Source organism: Eumetopias jubatus, unplaced genomic scaffold (genome assembly GCF_037043125.1).
Source record: "Eumetopias jubatus isolate StellerSeaLion01/CBP00866 unplaced genomic scaffold, mEumJub1_p1.0 scaffold_6, whole genome shotgun sequence".
In the NCBI taxonomy this organism is placed as follows: domain Eukaryota; kingdom Metazoa; phylum Chordata; class Mammalia; order Carnivora; family Otariidae; genus Eumetopias; species Eumetopias jubatus.
Window position 1 is genome coordinate 51,587,471 of NW_028274812.1, and position 19,126 is coordinate 51,606,596.

General features: G+C 39.4%; 1 protein-coding gene across 4 annotated transcripts in view; it reads right to left on the minus strand.

Annotated features, from left to right (window-relative positions):
• Window positions 1–19,126, minus strand: part of FIG4 (FIG4 phosphoinositide 5-phosphatase) — a 129,584-nt gene that overhangs the window by 57,466 nt on the left and 52,992 nt on the right. For 3 of the 4 annotated variants that reach the window (XM_028104171.2, XM_028104172.2, XM_088023893.1), the window contains exons 16-17: window positions 7,878–8,016; window positions 31–89 (exon numbers count right to left, since the gene is read on the minus strand). The exons of the other annotated variant lie outside the window; for it this stretch is intronic. In XM_028104171.2, coding sequence (XP_027959972.1) covers window positions 31–89; window positions 7,878–8,016 — 198 coding nt within the window. The remainder of the gene's footprint in view (window positions 1–30; window positions 90–7,877; window positions 8,017–19,126) is intronic. 4 annotated transcript variants of the gene reach the window in all.

Sequence of the window (19,126 nt, forward strand, 5' to 3'; positions counted from 1 at the left end):
TATAAAAACTAAAAGAGAAACAGTACCTACCTTCATCATACGGCAGTGGTAAATGTTTTATTACCTCTGGTGTCCACCAGTAAGTATAACTATACAATTAAAAAAATAAATAAAAGGATAAGATGGACCAAATTTAAATGCTGGCTTTCTATAATTCACTGTGTTAGAGGGGTTTATGGTCTATTGTAAGATGCTGCCTCATACTTCAAAGTTAACTTTTTTTAATTTTTTAAAAAATTTTATTATGTTATTATGTTAATCACCATATATTACATCATTAGTTTTTGATGTAATGTTCCATGATTCATTGTTTGCGTCTAATACCCAGTGCTCCATTCAGTACGTGCCCTCTTTAATACCCATCACCAGGCTAACCCATCCCCCCACGTCCTCCCCTCTAGAACCCTGTTTGTTTCTCAGAGTTCATAGTCTCTCATGGTTCATCTCCCCTTCCGATTCCCCCCCTTCATTTTTTCCTTCCTACTGTCTTTTTTTTTTTTAACATATAATGTATTATTTGTTTCAGAGGTACAGGTCTGTGATTCATCAGTCTTACACAATTCACAGCGCTCACCATAGCACATACCCTCCTCAATGTCTATCACCCAGCCACCCCATTCCTCCCACCCCCCCACCACTCCAGCAACCCTCAGTTTGTTTCCTGAGATTAAGAATTCCTCATATCAGTGAGGTCATATGATACATGTCTTTCTCTGATTGACTTATTTCGCTTAGCGTAATACCCTCTAGTTCCACCCACGTCATTGCAAATGGCAAGATTTCGGTTTTTTGATGGCTGCATAATATTCCATTGTATATATATACCACATCTTCTTTATCCATTCATCTGTTGATGGACATCTTGGCTCTTTCCATAGTTTGGCTATTGTGGACATTGCTGCTATAAACATCGGGGTGCACGTACCCCTTCGGATCCCTACATTTGTATCTTTGGGATAAATACCCAGTAGTATAATTGCTGGGTCATAGGGTAGCTCTATTTTCAACTTTTTGAGGAACCTCCATACTGATTTCCAGAGTGGCTGCACCAGCTTGCATTCCCACCAACAGTGTAGGAAGTTCCCCTTTCTCTGCATCCTAGCCAACAACTGTCGTTTCCTGACTTGTTAATTTTAGCCATTCTGACTGGTGTGAGGTGATATCTCATTGAGGTTTTGATTTGGATTTCCCTGATGCCGAGCGATGTTGAGCACTTTTTCATGTGTCTGTTGGCCATTTGGATGTCTTCTTTGGAAAAATGTCTGTTCATGTCTTCTGCCCATTTCTTGATTGGATTATTTGTTCTCTGGGTGCTGAGTTTGATAAGTTCTTTATAGATTTTGGATATTAGCCCTTTATCTGATATGTCATTTGCAAATATCTTCTCCTATTCTGTCGGTCGTCTTTTGGTTTTGCGGACTGTTTCCTTTGCTGTGCAAAAGCTTTTTATCTTGCTGAAGTCCCAACAGTTCATTTTTGCCCTTGCTTCCTTTGCCTTTGGCAATGTTCCTAGGAAGAAGTTGCTGCGGCTGAGGTCGAAGAGGTTGCTACCTGTATTCTCCTTTTTTATCTTTTTAAAACATGTTTGTGAAGTTTTGGCATAGGAGGTCTTCAACACGTTCATTTATTTCCCAACCCCTTTCTTGTTTCAACTGTGTCAAAGATCTACAAAAATGCCACGAACACACCTGAGAGTCAAGATGCTCTGATGTTATCGGCTTTTAGCTAAAAAATATTTGGGTATACTAAGCCAGACTCTAGGAGCTGCTCTTTACTTCTCCCCAGAGAATGTGCCTGCATTACTCTGCAAGCCAATGAGCAGCAGGACCTTGATCCAAGTTCTACCACCAACACTCTCTTGCACGTGGTTTTCTGAGAACTAGATTATTCCCCCCGCCACTCTGCTCTATGTATATGGGTCTGTGTGTATAGCTAATTACAACAGTTAAGCAAAATCATTAAGTGAATGGATAGTCCTAAAGAACAAGTTCCCTAAGAAAATAGTAGAGGCCCTGTTAATCTTTAACTGTAAATATTCACTCCTTGATTACAGAGGCCAGGCAGAGGAGAGTAGGGAATTTCAATCACCTGGATTTCCGCCAGAAGAGTCATCTGCTGTGAGCCGAGAATCTGAAACATTGGATTTAATACTAAATCAAATTCTGATAAACTGTATTTTTAGGGGGAAAATGCTATATCAAAGTTCATGAGCTCTAGGAAGGGGAATGATGTGAAATGGTATATCAAAGTGTATTAAAGACATAGTTTTTCAGAAGGTTCAGAAGAGAAAAAAAGAACCTATAACCTCCTCTGCCAAGATGGATGCTACAAAGATCATTTTAAATAAATGAAAGACTTTCTGAAAATAAAACGCTGACATTACAATCTTGAATAATCCCAATTATGAAGAATAGGGGGTATTTAAATGAAACAGGCAACAGAGAGAACTCTTCTAGAGATGGCAAGCAGAATACATAACCAAGGATGATGGAAAAAAGGAACATGACGCCTAATGAACTGTGAAGGGGGGGAAGTGAGATGATAATATGAAAGGCTCTTCAAGTTTTGCTTGAGACCGAAGTTATGCTTAGAACAGTCCTTCTCGAAATTCAGTGCACACACGAACACTTGGGAGATCCTGTAAAAGGACAGATTCTGATTCAGCAGGTGGGGCCTGAGATTCTGCATTGATGAGAAGCTCCTGGGTGAGGCCAGAGGGGCAGGTCCTCACGCTGCTTTCTGAATAGCAATGTTTATAGCATGAAAAGAACAGAAAAGGGTTGTGCCTGCTGCTTGTGGATAATTCAGTCTTTCAACATTTATTGAGCACCTACTGTGTGTCTGACACATAGAACGGTGTTAGAAATGCCATGTTGAAAATAATGACAGAGAAAGGAGAGCTACTTAATTCCAGCTTTCTTTCTATCTTCAACAGTCATGAGAAATTTCATGCTGGAAAGATAAAAACAAAAGAGAGAAGCATGCACAGCCCAAGAGATGAAAGGGAACAGCAGAGCATCTCTAAAAGAATTCAAGTGTCCTGGTACCACTGGGATCAGTCATCTTTCCAAGAGTGAAGAATGGAACTTACACTAAAAATGGGCAAATGCAGTCTTGATGCTCAAAAGTGAGAGGGTAATAGATTCCAAAAACTACATATCAATGAGTGTGATGTCAATTCCGGCAAGATAACAGAATCAAGTATTACATAGAGATGTGTTGTGAGTAACCTAAAAAGATGACCAGTGACTTCCATGAATCCACATCCAAAATACACCAGTCTAATCTCAGTTGCTTTTATCATAGGAGAATCAGACTATCAGATCAGAAGAATGAAAAAGTGTGGACTAATTATTTAAGGTGTGTGTGTGTGTGTGCGTGTGCACATGCATGTGCACACATGTGTAAATTCTATTTTGTAATCACTTAATCTTGGCAGAGGAGGAAAATAAAGAAGGTATCAGCTAGTACATAAGGAATTTTCTAAAGAATGTTGCTCACTATTAGCTTACCTAAGATAAAGAAGTAAACATGAGAAAGAATGTGTTTAAGCTCAGAACGTACCATGTGGAGAAAAAGAATTAAGAGAGAATCTGTTAGTGACTTGAAACAGGCCATAGATTTTTTTTCTGAATGTTTCTAAACTTTATTTCCCTAAGCAAGATAAAGCAACGTAACAATACTTTTTAAAAAGTCCAACACCACTGGGTGGGTCTCAGAAGCACAGAAGCCCCTGAGAAATCCCCGCCCCAGGGAAGATGAGCTGAGACGGATAGAAGCTGAGAGCATCTGAGAGGACTCAGCCCACCCCTGAGTACGTTTACTCAGAGGAAGAGCACCGGAAGCAGGACAGAAACCTGCTTTGGGACCAGGGATCAGAGGACTGAGACTGCAAGTTGGTGCCACTTCTTCCTTCGTATACAATACCTAGTAAGTCAGCTGCTCTTCTCTTCTTTGAGTCCCTAGTATGAAGAGTGCTCAATTCCACTGGCTCACTCACATAGGAAGATTAGGGAGGCTTAAAAAAAAAGACTCTTTCATTCTCCTAACAAACATGGGAGCCCTCTGAAATAACACATGGACTTTAGCAAAGCAATTAATATTTGTGAACAAGAGAGAGAAATGGGGGCAGGAGGGCAATATAGTTAAATGGTGACAGCAGAGTAAGTTACATCCATTTAAATAATTCCAAACCAAAAATTATGAAACAATGTTAAGGTGGAAGGAGTTGTCTGCTGGTGTCCCAGAGGGCTCTGCCATCTACCTTATTCTATTAAACATTTTTCATCGAGGATTTGTATTAGAATCAAGATGACTGAAGAAGCTGCAAATCTATAGTAATAGTTAATAAAAAGGATATACATTTAAACCCTCTCTTTTGGAAGCAGGCAAAGCATATATGAACATGACCGAGAATGCCTGAATGAGCATACAAGAATGGTATAGATAAGGCATGGTAGCAGGCCATGTTAAAAACACTTGAGAGTTCTAATGGACAGGAAGCTCAGAGAGTCAACATTATGATGGCATTGCTAAGAAGAGCTTGTGCAATCTTATAGTTAATGATAAACACAGAGTAACCAGGACAAGAGGAGTAATGGCTCTAATGGTTCCATAACATTTGGCACAAATCAGATCAAACTGTGACCATTACTGAACCCAGGTCTGGGTACCACAGTTTAAAAAGAACATTGACATGCACTGGAATCCATAAGAGAGCATTCGGAACCCCAAAGAGACTTGAAATCACAGTCTGTGAGGAACAGCTGAAGAGAGTGGGGCTATTTAACCCGAAGAAGAGATTTTGAGAAGGTGTGAACTTGTCTTCAAATAATTAAAAGACTATAAAGTGGATAGGGAAATCGTGTTCTTAAGGTCTCAGCGGGTCAAACTGGGATTAGCAACAGAGCTCAGGGTAATGTGGGCAAGAACTGTGTAAGTGGACTGTCTGAGAAGAACTGCCTCAGCCAGACATGGCCCAGAGGACAAACCAGGACTAGTCATGCACAGGCCGGATGACCTTTCCCGGGGAGACACAGAGGGAACTCACACATCAGACAGTGAATAGAGCCAGGAAGCCGTCCAACTCTGAGTCAATGAAGTAATTAGTGCTTAATATCTAAAAACATCTTGGTGACATGATAAACACTGTATCAATAAATAGCATCTTAGATGATGTATGACATATTAACCTAATTCAGAACAAAGCTTCATCTAGCGGTTCTAGGCAGATCAGTAAATGTGGGATTTTGAGTAACAGAAGTAGTTACCTCAAGAGGACCTGGTTTGGATGAACTCTAGTCTGAGCTAGAATTATTCCCCTTTCCCTTACCATTCAATAAAAATATACCAGAATAAATCACTGGTAAACACAATATAAAATACAGGATGGTCACCCAGTTTGGAAACACAAGCAAATACATATAAAGTGTTTACTGATATTATATTATAATAAATGATAAAATAATATTACCTAAGTTTCCAGATTTTATGGTCATCCTGTATGATTTTTTCATAAATGTTACAACTAGGGAATACATTCTCCTTAGAGAATAATCACAGTACTGACATCTGTTGGATTTGCTATGTGCTAAGCATTTATATTATCCCATCTGATGTTCAGAAAATGTACAAGTTAGATGGTATTATTATCTCTATTTTACTGATAATGGCCACTGAGACTGAGACCAGTTATGTAACTTGCCCACAGTCACACGGGTTTTAACCGGAGGCCACCTCTCCAAAGCCTGGCAGCTTCAGGACTGTGTTGATTCTGTGTCAGACCCAGTACTAAGTAGTTCCCACACATTTTCTCACTTAATCCTCAAAATGACCCATGACGTGTGCATAGTCCTCTCCATTTTACAGATGAGGAAAAGGATTTCCAGAGTTTAATAGGTCAGAGGTCACACACTGACAGAAATTCTAACTCAGCCCCACCCAGCCCTGAAGTCCATGCTCTCACCCAGTTAACTGCCTCTGGCTAAACTATTCATTTTATCTGAGAATTATAATATTAACTGTCACCAAAATAACCAGGATAAGTGGGTGACACCCAAAAGTCCAAAATAAAAACACTGAAATTTATCTTACAGTATTTGTAAGTACTGTTTATGAGCAATATCTACTGTTGATAGTATAAACTGATTTTTGGAATTGTGATATTCTGGAGAAAAAAAAAACCCCACAAAAACAGGAGACCAAACCAACTAAGAGAGCCATATTATCTACTTTGATAAAACTTTATTTTCAGTGGCAGGCTTGTAGCTGATTCTTGCTGAATCATCTAATGAGCTGAATTATCTCAGTCAAGACACATTCTCTCTGCAACCTCAGTTTCCTTTTTTTTTCCCTAGAAAATGGGGCTATAACAGCAGCTTCTTTTGATGTCACAAATAAGCTCCAACACCGCCGCGCCTTCGTTATCAGTTATGTAACTCAAGGTACGCAAGTGGTTTAATGTACACTTGTAATACATGAGCTAATTTCTGCAGTAGAAAATTGAGTTTTGGTTCTTCCCAACCTTTGTGTTAATAGTTTTAATACTGGAAGGTAATATAAAATTTCGGAAAATCACCCACATTTACCCATAGTCAATTGCATCACCAGAGCTAAATATGGGTATTTACACTCATCTCTCACCCAATAAACATAATTAGTTCCACTTCTTTTATCAGCAAAAATTCAGAGGCAATCATTTAATGTGAAAACCAGCAGTGCTTCATTAACAGGGAAAATAAACTCAGATAGTAAGTTGGTTAGTCCAACAATAGGCACTTAGAGGAACAAATCTGAGAAACAGAAACTCTGACCCATCCCTATATATTCTAAGCACTCCTGAAGTAACACAGAATTTGGTAACAGCTGTTTAACATCAGCACTTGCTAATTGTCCAGTTGCCCGTGGCCTATCCACACAATTAAGCCCAGACTGGCAGTGACCCCCCCCCTAGTATTTGGGAAGCACCGTTGCACAAAATAAGGGCCATATTAAACTGATGCTGTGAGAAAAAGCATTATGAGAGAACTTGACGTTGTAGGCTTCTGAGCGGAATACACCAGTCTCCAGCCTCCTGTGTGTGAAAATTTTGCTCATGTGGCAAAATTCACTATGTTAGTACGTGATGCCTCAGTTAAAAACACTCAAGAGTCTTCTCACTAAACCCTCACTGAACCCTCACAATGACTCTGTGAAGTGTGTCCCATCATTCACATTTGCAGGTAAGGAAAATGAGGTGGGGAGAGGTTAAATAATCCAAGGTCAGACAACTACAGAGAGTCAAACTGACCCTGAGACCACACTACAGGTAAGTACCTTATTTCTTTTGAGAATATTAATATCAATTCAACTGTCATGAACAGAACCTGAAACAGCTATTGACTCTAGAAAGGCCTGAGTAGAAGGAGATGTGGAAGTGGTATCTGCCACCAGAGTCACTGCTCTAGTTCCCTGTCTTCACCAGTGTCACCAAGAGCTGGTTGTGCTTCTGGAAAGAAAGAACATTAGAATTCCAAAGTGATGCTGCTTAGACGCCTCACTTGAAATACTAAAGACTGGATCCTTAAATGGGAGGGTTCTTTCAAGTTCCACATTTGTAGGAAGCACTCAGAAATAATGTTGATGGTTTGTCTTAGTGGAGCTACAACTTATGTTCAGTGATGAAGTTCTGGAACTTTTATCTCACGAAAAATGCAAGCCACCAATTATTAATGACAATTTCCCGACCTAGTTATCAGGACACCAACAATACGGAATTCCTCACAGCAAACATGTAGTAAGACTATTTAGCCTATGCGATTATTGCTCAAAAATGAAAGCATCTCATACTCAAAGTAACATCAAATCTGAGTTTACATAGTAGACTAGAAGAAAAATACCTTCTTCTTGTTGGTAAAAGTCTCATGGTATTTTTATGATGCAAATAAAAATCTGTTGGGAGTTCCCAGAGATGAGGTTTCCCTTCACTGGGATGAAAAACTCCCAGGAAGAGATTAATGGAATCTTGTCTATCAGCATCTAAAAAGCAAAAATAGACATTTTAGGAAATCACTACTGAGGGATACAACTCAGGAGAATGTTTTCTCAGGAGGAGAAGAGTACAACTGTGATTTCATAAAACATACCTTTGAAAATAATAGTATTTATACGTCAGAAGTCATACACATACACAAAATCTAAAATAGTCACCAAGATTTTGAGCAGAATTAAAATCTTGCTTCCAAATGTTTCCTTTTTGCTCCATTCCTTTCATAATCTAGAGGACAGTGAACACACTGTCTTGAATTTTGAGACTCTTAAAAATCTTCAAGAACTGCCATAATACCATAGTGATTTTATTTTTAGGATAAGAGCACATTTTCACCATTCTTTAGTCTACCAGAAACAAATACATCTTCACTTTGTTACAATGACAAGCAGAGACCGTCAGAAACAAATAAACAAAACGATCCAACGCTATCCGTATTCTGTTGTACAACCTTGAACAAGTTGGTCTGCATAGTTTCCACTTCTAATCCTTGAAAAGATATTCTCCATTTCTTTATTTTCTTTTTAAAAAGATTTTATTTATTTGAGAGAGAGATTATTCTCCATTTCTCTAGCAGAAACAATGTTTACAACATTTTCTGTCCCCTCAGCTATGGGCCTGGCCCATTCCCTTCCGTGTTTGATAATGAAGGCAGAGTGGGCACATGGATAACAGCCTCATTCTAACTATTCAACCACTCCAAAATTACTAACGACATATGCACATATATTGTATTTCCTCCCTTTTCTAATTATATTTTGGTAAAAATGATGATAAGCACTAGAGGGTTTCATGAAGCACCCTTCCCATTCTGCACCATCTCCCCCCCCAGCATCCTTCATTGTTTCCCCTCATTTCCTGCCTTCCATTCTTGTCTCAGAGCCCTGTGTATTCAAGTTTGGGGCAGACATCCACAATTAAATAATACCCTCTTTCTGAAAATGAGCATAGAACTAAAAAGACAGCACAGTAGAAATGACTGCTTTCGAAACAAGATAACATTACCATAAAATCAATCTTCCAACAGCTATAGTGAACACAGATATCTCTAAAATTAGCAACATTGTTCTCATTGGACTATTTGGTCATCTCAGCAAAAGCAATAAATGAAATATGGCACATCAAACATGTATTAGTGTTATTACTTTTTGACAGGAAGTGTTCCATTAAAGCAGCATTTACCTTTCAGGCCAAAAGTAATATATAAAAGGGATGCGTTTATATGCTGAGCAAATTTGGGGCCTTTTTGCCACTTTTGAGAGAAAACAAGTATTAAATAATGCAGACATTACCGCCCCAATTTGCACCCTCTTTACACAACACAAAAGTAAACATACTGCTTTTTCCCTAAGATTTTATTTATTTATTTAGAGCAGGGGGAGGGGCAGAGGGAGAGGGAGAGAGAGAGTCTCAAGCCAACTCCACACCGAGCATGGGGTCCAATGCAGGGCTCGATCTCAGGACCCTGAGATCATGACCTGAGCTGAAAGCAAGAGTCAGATGATTAACCAACCAGGTACCCCCATAATGCTTTTATAGTAATTACATTCTTTATGCTTCCTGAATAGGCTTAATGGCACTTAATAATTCATACTATGCAGGACCTACCTCAAGATATCTTAATACTATCTAGAGAAGCTTTCCATTTTCAGCCATGTTTTCAAGGAGCCTTTCATCCTTTAAACCTCATAGTTGCTTCCTTTAACTTTTAACAAGTATGGTAAAATGTAAGATGTGAAAAACATAACCAAATAAAGGATATTCCTTCAAAGGATCGTAATGAAGACTTGCTGAATGTGCTGCTTCTATAAATATATATCTATGATGCATATGGTCCCTAACTAAGGACTCTAAGGCCAGTTTAATGAGCCTGAGGGTCTTTTCCTGGCTACTCTTGACTGCAAATAAGACAACTACCCTCAGGAAGACAGCAGAACTTTGGCTATGGACAAGAGCTTAACACAGGTGGGTTCTCTGTAGTTGTGGATAATAAGAGGGCAATGATTACCTATTTTTGTACTCAATCATGCTTTAAAGGAAAAAAGAGTAATGTAGCATTCACACTCACTCAAATAGCTAAACACTAACCAGTTTTATTATGTATATATTAAATAGATCAGGCTTGAATATAACAATTCTTTTTATTTTTAATTAGCAAAAAAATATTTTAGAACGAGAATATTCATTATTCTAATATTAAATTAAGTTTGTGGTGAAGTGGCCTCTGAAATCAATAATGGAAAAGAACACTATTCAATAAATAGTACTGTTTAATTACTGCAGGGGAGAGGACAATAAAGTTAGATCCCTACTTCATACTATATAATGAAATAAATACCAATTAAATGTGAGAAAGACAAAGATCAACACTCTAATAGAAAAAGAGAAACATGCAATTTTTGAAAGTCAGGAATAGACAACAAACCTACCAAAATTCAACTTTACTAGTTATCAAACAAATGCAAATTAAAACAGAATACCATTTTTTACCTATTTAAGCTGGCAAATACTTATCAAAATGGGCACTTCCATACTCTGCTGAGGGAGCATTAACTGCTATACAGCATCCTTTCTCTAAGGCAATTTGGCAACACGGGTGTTCCCTGCTTTCTGAAAGTCTGCATTATGCCACTCTGCTTGGGAAAGACCTACATTAGTACTTGCTCACATTAATGGAAAGAAATCTGAAGAGGATTTTAACTTTTATGAAAATAGCTGTTACTATACTAATGCAGGTCTTTCCTAAAAGCAAAGTGGTGTAACTCAAACTTCTGGAAAGTGGGGGGATACTCCTCCCTTTATGCCATTTCAGCTTACCAAAGTTTTCATGGGGTATACACACACACGCACACACACACACACACACACATATATATGTGTGTGTAAATACATATGTACTTATGTATAGATATAGATATTTTCAGGGCTTTAAATATATATATAATAAAACATACATTTAAAGCCCTGAAAATAAAATATTTTATTATATAAATATATTATATATATATGTTTAAAGCCCTGAAAATATCTATACTATCTGACCTAATAAATATGCTTCTGGAATTTCCATAAGATAACATCAAAGATATGCAAAAAAATAAAGTATGTTTAAAGATGTTTAAAAGGAACCTAAATGCAAAATAATAACTAAATAACTAAATTACAATGTTTCTAAAGGATAGACTGCCATAAGGCTACTAAAAATCATGTTGCAGAAGAATATTTAAGATCATAAAGATTACTCACATTATCTAAAGGGCAAAAGCAAAATATAAATATTATGTGTAAGGAAGGCTCGTGTTCTAAATATGAACAAATGGCTGTCTCTGGAAGGTGAAGATTATCTGACTTCATTGTGAGTTATTCTGTACTTTCTATAATTAACATATATTACTTTCATCATTGAAAAGAAGAACTACCCTTCATTCACTCACCCAAGAACCTACTATGTTCTGCACTAGGGACACAGTAATAGACAAGACTGACTCTGGCTCTGGGTGGCGGCAAACAAACATATACACAAGTGAATAATGGACCAGGTACATTCAGGGGATGTAAGTTCTATGAAGACAATGACACAGAGTGACAGGAGAGCAAAGGGAGAGAACGGGACCCCTTGAGTTGCGTAGGGCAGGGTAGAGGCTGCAGGGTCTGAGGCAGTAACATCTGAAGTGTACAAATGAGGAAGAGGTGGTTACACAAAGCTCTGGGGGCTGTACCCACACAGAAGGACAAACACACACAAAGGCCTGAAGGAGGAACAGACTGGGCAGCTCCAGGAGCAGAAAGAAGGCCTGGGAGGCTGGCGGGCAGGGGACAGCCATATTTGAGACAGATGGGGCTAGGCCGCACAAGGCCTTTAGGTTACCTCAAAGAGTCATATTTTAAGTGTGATGGAAAGCCCTGGAAGGGCTTTTAAAGAGGCACGTGATGCTATCTGACTTCAGTTTTAAAAAGACCCCTCTGGCTGCTGTGAAGAACAGGGGCCCACGTGTGGAGGCAGAGAGCTGAAGCAGGAGCGACTGCAGTTGTTCAGATACGAGCTGACGGTTTCCTGTACCAGCACGGCAGCAGCCAAGATGAAAAACAGAAGCGTTTAGGGTATATTTTGGAGGTTGAGACAATGAGATTTGCAGAGAGATGGGACTGGGACAGCAAGGATAAGTAAGGAAAAAAAAGGAATCAGGGACGATTCCAAGGTTTCTGAACTGAGCAACGGGTGCTGAGGTGGAAAAGGCAAGTGGAGAAATAGGTTTGAGTCAGAGTAAGGAGTTTCTGTCTCAGAAATGATTGGTTTGAGATTCTTGTTAGATATCCGTAGTTAGGAAATTTGGGCCCCAAGGGGCACCTGGGTGGCTCAGTCGGTTAAGTGTCTGCCTTCAGCTCAGGTCACGATTCCAGAATCCTGGGATCGAGTCCCGCATTGGGCTCCCTGCTCAGCGAGGAGTCTGCTTGTTCCTCTGCCTGCTGCTTCCCCTGTTTGTGCTCTCTCTCTCTCTCTGACAAATAAAGAAATAAAATGTTTAAAAAAAAAAAAAGAAATTGGGCCCCAAGACCTTTCCTCCCTAGTGTCATACCCATAAAGAGTTTATATCACATGGCAAAAGGGACTTTGCAGATGTAAGTGAGGCTACTAATCACTGACTTCAAGATAGGGCAATTCTCCTGTGTTACCTAGGTGGGCCCACTGTAATCACACGGATCCCGCAAAGGCAGAAGAGGAAAGTAGAAAGGAAGGCAGAGAGATTAGAAGCACAAGAAGGATTCAATGTACCACTGCTAGCTCTGAAGACGGAGTGGGCTGTAAGGCAAGGAAAGCAAGCAGCCGTTGGGAACTGAGAATGACCCCCAGACAACAGCCAGCAAGGCCATAGGGACTTCAGTCCTTTAACTGCATGGGATTCTGCCCTGAATGAGCCTGGAAGCCTCCAGGTAAGAGCCCAGTTGTCTGACACCGACCTAATTTTGGCTTCTTTTTGACTTTACTTGACTTCACTGCCTTCATTTTTACCAGCCTTGTGAGACCCTAAGCAGAGAACACAGCTGGGTAATGCTGTGCCCAGACTTCTGACCCACAGAAACTGTGACATAATAAATGGGTGCTATTTTAAGGCACCAATACTGTGTTAATTTATTATAGAACCTATAGAAAACTAACACAATATTCAAGAAGAGATGCTAGCTAGGTGGGCTTTTGGAAAACATGAGTCTGGAGTTCAGTAGAGAAGTCAAGGTTAGAGACACAAAGATGAGTGTCAAATGCACAGTATTTACAAGCTGGATGAGATGCCCCTAAGGTAAAAGTGTAAAGAGAAAAGAGAAGAGGATTTATAAATGGGGCAGGAGATGTCACTAGGGAGACTGAGAGATCACAGAGGTAAGTTTTAAGAAACAGGGAGTGGTCACCCGTGATAAAAGCTGCTGCAAGGCTGAGCAAGATGAAGACAGAGAAGTGACCCTGGATTTGGCTAAATATGGAGATGGCTGGTGATTTTAACAAGCACAGGTTCAGTGGTGGAGAGATGCCCGGTGAAGCAGGAGGAGAGAACGGGATAGGAGAGGAAACAGGCACGCAGATCACTCAACAGGTTTTGCTTAGGAACGTAAGGAAAAAGGACTGTAGCTGGAGGGGGACGTGGGACTGGGGAAAGGTCTGATGGAAAATACTAAGGAGCGCTTTCATGCTAATGGAAATGAGGCAGCAGAGAAGGGGAAACTGATGATGTACAGCAATGAGAGTCTACTTATAGGAAAGCACAAAGGGATGGGATTCAAAGCATGGCAGAGGGCTTGGCCTAAGATGGGACGGGGCTACTCCAACCACTGTAACACAATACAGAAACTAGGTGCAGATAAGGACAGGCTCTGTTTTGAGAGGAACGATGAAGGGGGAGTTCACCTCAATGACACATTCTCAGTGAAGTACAAGCAAGCTCCATGGCTGAGATTGGGGTGCTGTAGATTTTAGGAGAAGACATGAAATGGTATGAAATGGTCCTTTTGGACCATTTGGCAATTCCACTTTTAGGTATTTGTCCAAGAACCCCAAAAACACCAATTCAAAAAGATGCACCCCTATGTTCATTGTAGCATTATTTACAATAACCAAGATATGGACACAGCCTAAGTGTCCATTGAGAGATGAATGGATAAAAGTGGTCATTTCCATATGGTCACTCCTCTCAAACGAATATATTGGAGAAACGTAGTAGAACTGTTTTGAGTGTCCTTTGGAGAAATGCAATCAGTTTAAAACAGAGTGTAATTAGTTACAACTTTTTCTCTTGCATGTTTAACTGCCTTGGTTGCAGCACAGGTGAATAGTTATTAATGTTATTTAAAATGTTATTAAAACAAAACATTTTGCCAAGTACCTTCTTCCGCTAGAGCCAAACACGCTTGTCCACTCTAAACCTGCTGTTAGAATGATGACCTTAGAAGGTTGTCTCACTAGTCTTGATAAACTAAAATGTTCTCCTCCCTTGCACACCCCTGTTCCAGTGGTGAGCAGAAAGGGAGAAAAACTGTTCCACTACCTTACAGCATGATCATTAAGCTGAGTGATGCCACCTACACATGTTTCCCATGTGTGGTGAGTTTTATAGTCTTTACTTTGTGAACGTCTCTTCTTTAAAATATCTGAGAAGGATATGATTCCCCTCCATGCGTACACACACACACACACACACACACACACACACTCACCACAATTTTAAATTGCACGTGTGTGTATGTATGTATGCATGTGTGCATGTACACAGCAGATCTATTATTAACTGTTGAAGATATCCTGTATCTTTTTTTCTTTCTTATAACAGGATTTAAATTCAATAAGCTTCAGCAAGAAAATTCAGCTTATCAAAATGTAAATGTAAAAAAAAAAGGTTAGAAGGAGCTTAACAAGGTCTTTCAGTTATAATTAGAAAACTCTTCCTAACATCTGAAGGGAGTACCTAGGTATCTCTTGTTGGCATTCTTCAACTGCCGATGTAACCAGCTATGTTAGAAACCAAAGGTACTTCTTAAAGACAAACCTCAAAGCATGCTAATATGTGAAGCCTAAAGAACAGTTTTTTAAATGAGCCTGAAAGCGAGTCAGGTGGGTTGCCTATAAAGCATCCATCTGTCTATACAAACCGATGATAAAATTCCTAACAACCTAGGGCAACAAAAGTAAAAAGAAACAAATGGGACGACATCAAACTAAAAAGCTTCTGCACAGGGAAGAAGACCCTCAACAAATGAAAGACAATCTATTGAATGGGAGAAGATATCTGTAAATGATATACCCAATAAGGGGGTAATACCAACAATATATTAAGAACTCACGCAACTCAATACCAAAAAAACAAACAACTGATTGAAAAGTGGGCAGAGGACCTGAAGAGACACTTCTCCAAGGAAGGCATCCAGATGGCCAACAGACATATGAAAAGATACTCAATCAACATCACTAATCATCAGGGAAATGCAAATCAAGACCACAATGAGATATCACCTCACATCTGTCAGAATGGCTAGTATCATAAGCCAAGAAATAACAAGTGCTGGTGAGGAATCAGAGAAAAGGGAACCCCTGTGCACTGTTGGTGGGAATGCAAAATGGTGCAGCCACTATGGAAAACAGCATGAATGTTCCTCAAAAAAGTAAAACTAGAACTACCATATGATCTGGCAATTCCACTTTTAGGTATTTGTCCAAAAAAACCCAAAAACACCAATTCCAAAAGATGTACCCCTATGTTCATTGTAGCATTATTTACAATAACCAAGATATGGACACAGCCTAAGTGTCCATCGATAGATGAATGGATAAAAAAGATGTCTCTCTCTCTCTCTCTCACACACACACACACACACACACACACACACACACACACACACACACAAAATGGAATATTACTCAGCTATAAAAAAGAATGAAATCTGGACAGACCTAGAGAGCATTATGCTAAGTAAAATAAGTCATAGAAAGACAAATATTGTATAATTTCACTTACATGTAAAATCTAAAAAACAATACAAATTAACAAAAAAACAAAACAGAAACAGACTCATAGATACAGAGGACAATCTGGTAGTTGCCAGAGGAGAGGGGGAACTGGGCAAATTAGGGGAAGGGGATTAAAAGGTACAAACTTCCAATTATAATATAAGACATGGAGGTTGCAATGTATAGCATAGAAAATATAGTTAATATTGTAACAACTTTGTATGGGTGACAGATAGTAGCTAGATTTACCATGATGATTACTTCGTAATATATATGAATGCTGAATCACTACGTTATATACCTGAAACTAATATAATATTGTACATCAACTACACTTCAATGACAAAAACACTCTATGAATGGTCCTGCTTCCCCCTAGGCCAACAAAGTAGCACCAACCTTTTTGATCTTTGCTGATGCATGAAGTGGTAGTAACCTACTATAATTTTATTTTTCTTATTATGAGTGAAGTTGAGCTCTTTCATATGTTTAGAATCCAGTTGCATTGCTTTCCCAATGAACTGTACATGTCATTTGCCCGTTTTTTCTCTTGAACTATTGGTCTCTTTATATTGGCTTAGTCCATCTAAAGGAAACACTGGCTCTTTACATCTAAAGGAAATTAGCATTTTTTGGTAGGTTTCAAATTTCTCCTTAGCTTATCTTTTGACTTAATTTGCTCTTTGTCTGTCTGTATTACATTTTTTTGGTAATGAGAGGAAAAAAATTCTTAACAACCTAATGTCAAGTGTCTTCCTGCCCACCCCAGAGGAGTAACATGAGGAGATTAAATTCTGTAAAGTTATCTTGAGTGCTTTAAAGAAAATGGTTCTAGAAATAATATTAACATTATATGATATCCACTGTAGTTTTAAAGTAAGTTGTATGCCCCAAGGACAACACCATGCTTCTCAATATAAAGTCTGTTTTAGCCACATTATTCATAAAATAATTGCTTTCAAAGTAGCTCCTCTTTCAGTTGTACAGTTTTGCTTTACCTTTCCATTATGTGCATGTTACACTTTTTCATGACCATCTTCTATCTTTTAATAGTCCTCCTTGCTTTTTAAATCACATACAGCTCCACATTCATTCTCTCTATCCCCTAGTATTATTAAAAATCACTTCACTTGGTCCTCATCTGTCAATAATGATTCCCATTACAGGGACAACGATGATAGAGGGCAAAAGAGTGGATGTTTCCTTTCCATCGGGGCAGTTTTCCACCTTTCCCAGGGTAACCCACCCCCAGAGAGATATGTACTGTTGGCACACAACTTACACAAGTGTTACAGGCTGAGTTGTGTCCCCCCCTCCCCCAAAAGATACGTTGAAGCCTTAAGCCCTGGGACCTGTGAATGTGACCTTATTTGGAAGTTGAGTCTTTGCAGATATAATCCAGTTAAGATGTAGTGCCACTAGAGTAGGGCAGCCCATAATCCAGTATGACTCATGTCCTTACAAGAAGAGAGAGAGAGTTGAAGGGAAAATGTCATGTAGACACAGACACAAGGGGAAAATGTCAGGCAATGTCAGAGGTAGAAATCGAAGTGCTGCAGTTGCAAGCCATGAATCACCAGAAATCTTCAGAAGCTACACAGCAAGTAAGGGTCCTCCCCTGGAGCCTTCAGAGGGAGCATGGCCCTGCTCATACCCTGATTTTGGACTTCGAGCCTCCAGAACTGGGAGATAATAAACCGCTGCTACTTTGAGCCACTTAGCTTGCGGTATTTTGTTACAGAAGCCCTAGGAAGCTAGTGCAACAAAGCAGAGCCAGTGAGAATGCCTTCAGAGAGATAACCTGAATTTAATCAAGGTTCTAATTGGTAAAAACAAGTGAAACCAATTGTAACTTTGTGTTTTAGTGATTGATAATAACCAATTACTTCTAACTCGCATTGTAGCCAATTTGAATACATCAAAACATATTAATGTCTTCACTGGTGACCAGAGCATTAGGTATAATAAAGGATGATGGAAATGCTTTAATGTTTTTACTTTAGAAATTTAAAATTTAAACTTATGCCACTGGCCAGAATCTCTAAATTCTATTTCCCTAACTCTCAATTTTTGCTTGGATTACTCTACTTTGATTTGTAAGTATTAAACCCAGTTCAAGGAGCAGGCATAAAGAGGAATATCTAAATACTCATAAGGTCCACAGTGGACTCTGTGGTTTATGTTATACATTGAGCTTACCCAGAATACTACAATGGGCTCAGCGAATTCAAAAGAAATAATCTGAGCCGCCTAAGAGCATCGCTGATAAGCTACATGCTACTAGGCTGGCATACTTGGTCCTATCAATTTTGTAATTCAGGGAAAAGGGGGAATTGGGTAGAACATGGGTAATAAATGAACTCATGCATTTATTAATTCATCCCACAAATATGTAGTGTGCCATGAGCAAAGCACTGGGGACACTGCGGTGAACAAGCTGCACATGGGGCTCTCAGGTCTCATGGCAAGAACTAATTGCATCATGAATGATTTCACTGCAATTGTGCTAAGTGCTACAAGGAAAAGCACAAAATGCCATTAAAACAAACACTGGAGGACCTTCTTTGAGCAAGTGAAAGTAGAGTGAGCTCTAAAGGCTGGCTAGGAATTAGGAGAAGATTGCAGTCCTGTGTTCCAGTGGGTGGAACAACATACGATTAAGCCTGTGGCAGAAGCAGCCTGATTTATTCAGGGAACTGTGAGAGGGTCAGTGTGTTTGGAGAGTAGCAATGGAGGATAGGAATGGAGTAAATGACAGGACATTAGAGGTAGGCAGGGGAGACCACGTAAGACCTACAGATTGCCTTGTACTTCCCTCCCACACCCACCAGGCTACCAACGAGCTTCTGGCTCCTCCAAAGTGGGTGAATAGGGAAGGTCTCACTTGATGTGGTGAGCTCCAGAGTGGACCCTATGATCCCCACCTTTCCCTCTTGGTGTTCACCCCATAGTGTGATACTCTCTGCTTTGGGGTGAACTGTCTTCCCCAAAAGATAGATTGCAGGCCTAATCCCAATACCTGTGAATGTATAATCTTATTTGAACATAGGGTCTTTGCTGATGTAATCAAGTTAAAATTTCACACTAAATTAGGATGGGCCCTAATG